The 3,739-nt window shown below is 43.3% G+C and overlaps 1 protein-coding gene across 1 annotated transcript; it reads left to right on the plus strand.

Annotated features, from left to right (window-relative positions):
• The first annotated feature begins 781 nt into the window (after nucleotides 1-781).
• Nucleotides 782-3,058, plus strand: LOC128708262 (ornithine decarboxylase-like). Its single transcript, XM_053803222.1, has 2 exons — nucleotides 782-2,019; nucleotides 2,950-3,058. The coding sequence occupies exons 1-2, from the start codon at nucleotides 782-784 to the stop codon at nucleotides 3,056-3,058; spliced, it is 1,347 nt and encodes a 448-aa protein (XP_053659197.1).
• Nucleotides 3,059-3,739: the final 681 nt, after the last annotated feature.

Below are 3,739 nucleotides of genomic sequence, written 5' to 3' on the forward strand. Positions count from 1 at the left end.
TACGTAGGAGAGCCGTGAACTATTATGGAATGAGACAGAATCTGGGTTGACTAGAGGATGGATCCAGAGGTTTCCACCTTCGAGTCGCGGATGACCCTTACTAGCGCTTATAAAAAAGCTTATAAAATAATTATTAAATTAATTGTTATAAATTGTTAATAATTATTATAAAATAATTTCACCACACACATTAATTGGTTTCGTTTTTTGGAGCCAGAATCTAGGCAATAAAAAAGAATCTTGACTAAGCGCCCTAAAGTATGCAATTCCAACAACTATTCACATTTTAAAAGATTCCTTTCGCTTTTATCGAACCCTTCGTAATTAAATGCAAACAAAAAACTCAAGGTGATAAAATTATTAACTCTTTTCTCGTTCTACACGTAACAGATGTGACAATTTCCAGTAAAGTAAGTCAATAGCCGATAATGCTATTGACTCTTCCACGCCGGTCCGGGATGATGAAGATTATCTTATCAGGGACACCGGTTTTTTTTCATAAACAAACAATTGTCCGTTGATTACAATTGTAGTGTTTCGTTTACACTTTACTTTTGGACCTGTCATAAGAAACCCTTAGCAAACACTAGCTGGACATTTCTCTTGAGAAGAAATCTGTCGCGTTCCGCAAAGTGTGTCTCTTATCATGCTGTCAAGTTTTGTCTGGTGATTAAGCTGTGATTACAGAGTGGGGCTCTCCCAGTGACCACAAGAGCAGTGGTGACCACTTTCATCCCAGTCAGTGTGCAACGTCGGGTCGCAGTGATCACCAGGTACTATTATGGACACGCCGCAAGATATTTACCTTTCCGAGCTAAAAAATGTGACAATTCGCCCGGCAACTGCTGGTTCGCTTGAGGAGGAGATAAACCGTATCATAGCTGGTGGTACGCGTGAACACCCGCTTCATTTGCTGGATTTAGACGATCTAGTAAGAAAGCATCTGACTTGGCTAAGGTCTATGCCGCGAGTGACTCCGTTCTACGCCGTGAAGTGTAACGATGATCCAGCAATACTGGCATCACTAGCGGCACTAGGAACCGGGTTCGATTGTGCGTCTGAGGCGGAGATGCGTACCATACTGGCACTGGGCGTTACACCCGACCGCATCATCTTTGCTCACCCGATCAAATCTGTGCAAGCGCTGGCATTTGCGAAAACCCACGGTATCCGGCGTATGACGTTCGATAATGAGCATGAGCTGGCGAAGGTCGCACGAGAATACCCGGAAGCGGAACTTGTGCTACGCATCCGGCACGACTCGGACCGAGTGTTGATTGCACTGGGCAAAAAGTTTGGATGCGATGCACGCGGTGATGGACGTCGATTGTTAGCACGTGCCCAGGCACTCGGCGTTACGGTGATTGGTGTGAGCTTTCATGTTGGCTGTGGAAGTTTAGATGCAGATTGTTTCTATCACGCCATTGAATCGGCACGCTCGGTGTTCGATTATGCTCAGGATGAGCTTGGAATGCACTTATGGCTGCTCGATGTAGGAGGTGGATTTCCCGGCGACAACGACAAACCGATCGATGAGTACGCCTCAGCAGTGTCGCGAGGACTGCAGAAATTTTTCCCGGAACACGGGGACAAAGTGTACATTCTGGGCGAACCAGGTCGGTTCTACGTTGGATCAGCGGTAACGCTTCTCACCACCGTACAGGGTAAGAAGGTGGTACGAGATGCGGTCGACAATGTGCAACAGATGATGTACTACATCAACGATGGTGTGTTCGGGACGCTGTTTGATTGGCTCAGTCTGCGTGAGATTAAAGATCTGAAGCGTGCGGTTCCGTTGGTGCGGAGAGAGCGACTGCACGAGCGTATCTTCCCAACCACCATTTGGGGACCTACCTGTGACTCGACGGATATCGTGTGCGAAGAGGTGGAGTATCCGGAGCACCACATAGGGGACTACATCGTGTTCGAGAATCTCGGTGCGTACGGCATGACATTTGCGACTAACTTCAACGGGTTCCCGAAGCCAACGGTGCAGGTGTACGTTAAGGAAGATACGTGGTAAGTGGGACAGAGGGACTACTTGCAGTACCGGACGCTATATTCTTCAATATTTTTGGAACTCAATAGAGTTTGGTGTTTATTTACTCAGTGAAGTTACTCATTCTGATTGGTTCAGTTTACCATAAGTTGTGTCTGTTTATAGTTTCGTGCTGAATTCTTGAGTAAGTTCCAAAGGTGCTCATCAGACTTCGACGACTTAGATGAACCTTTGATTCAACTATTGTCTGAACTGAATAACATCTAATTGGGATAATTTTATTCTTGAGTATATTTATGCGATGTTTCTTGTTTCAATACCTCCCTTAGGTACAATTAATTTAACCTCGTATTGTTCAGTCTTAATCAACTTGGCTTCTTCAATCTTGTTGCTCTATTTTGATGTTGCTTGTTCTACGAAGAACAACTGCATTTAATGTTTTTCCATCATGAAACGGAACTATGTGAATGTCTTCAATCCATTCATGTCCAAAAATCACCCTCTTATCAATGAAATGCCGACAAAAGCAGAATGAATGCATTTAATGTCCTATAAAATCATCTTGACTTCAATAGCTCTGAACTCTTCAACCCAGTTTTTGAGTGGTTTTGATTGTGTTGCGTTATCAGGCTAATCAAAACCATATTCTGAGTTGACAATTCCAACAGTTTTTTCTAGCTCTCGTTGACTAAAAAACCAAACAGGCTATATTAATCATGTTAGTATTACTCCCTCCATCTTGAATGACTCACTTACACTGAACTGCTTCCTAGAAACATAATTTTTTTAAGAGGAACAAAAAGCTGTTCCATCCTTTGACCGTCCATTCTTCCTGGTATGTCCCAAGTGTTCCATAATTTGACCAAATATCCATTGCTATTGTTCAGAGCAATTCGAAACAATGCCATTGTTGTGCTGTAACAACATTTTCAATATTACTTTCGTTACAGGGCCATGCTCCATTCGATCGCCGGCACGGACTGGAGGCGGAAAACACTCACCTTACTCGAGAGCATCCTAGCAAAAAGCTCACTAACATCGCCAACCAAACAGCTTTAAAATGTGTTGCATTGTGTTCTTATGTGTGTTTGTGTGTATGGTTGAATAAAACAACCCTCAAGTAGAGCGAAATCCCAAAATGGGAATTTCAAAACTAACTAACCACGGATAGTATTTGCCATTACTCGCTTGAGAAAGTCGCCGTTGTCTGTTTTGTGAACTAGCTAGCTGAAGCTAGTGGACGAAGAGGTTGGTAGATAAATTTCAAGTGGCAGAGTACCCCCGGCATGGACCGAATCTATTTCCGTTCTGTCCACAGCCCGTGCTACGATACTTCCATTTTTATGTTTACACCAGCACCAGACCGGAGGGTTGCGAATCCTTTCTTCACCCATCTTCTATTTCAGTACATTTTTTTGCTGTATTTTTTATTCAGTAGCATCAAGTGTACTGCGAGTCAAAAGTGGCTCCGAATTTACTTTCAAGTACACTTTCCGTTTTGCTTCATTTTTATTTATCATTTTACTTTGGGGGCGAACGAGTGGGTTTGGTTGCTAGCGTTTTCTTCAATTTCTTTTCGTAACATAAAACCAAACCCTTCCTAGCGGTCGTGTACGGGGGATGGACAGTGGTGGGACGGAAGCGAACGAAAAGATGATCCACTTTTATTACCCTGTGGGTGCAATAACACAAAAAGCTGTTGACGGTAAAATAAATTAGATTTGATGGAAATTTCCCGAT

This window comes from Anopheles marshallii, chromosome 2, assembly GCF_943734725.1.
Source record: "Anopheles marshallii chromosome 2, idAnoMarsDA_429_01, whole genome shotgun sequence".
Taxonomy (NCBI): domain Eukaryota; kingdom Metazoa; phylum Arthropoda; class Insecta; order Diptera; family Culicidae; genus Anopheles; species Anopheles marshallii.

Coding starts and splice junctions, on each gene's coding strand:
- LOC128708262 (XM_053803222.1), top strand. CDS start 782: ATGGACACGCCGCAAGATATTTACCTTTCCGAGCTAAAAAATGTGACA. Junction 2,020..2,949: donor TACGTTAAGGAAGATACGTG/GTAAGTGGGACA, acceptor CTTTCGTTACAG/GGCCATGCTCCATTCGATCG.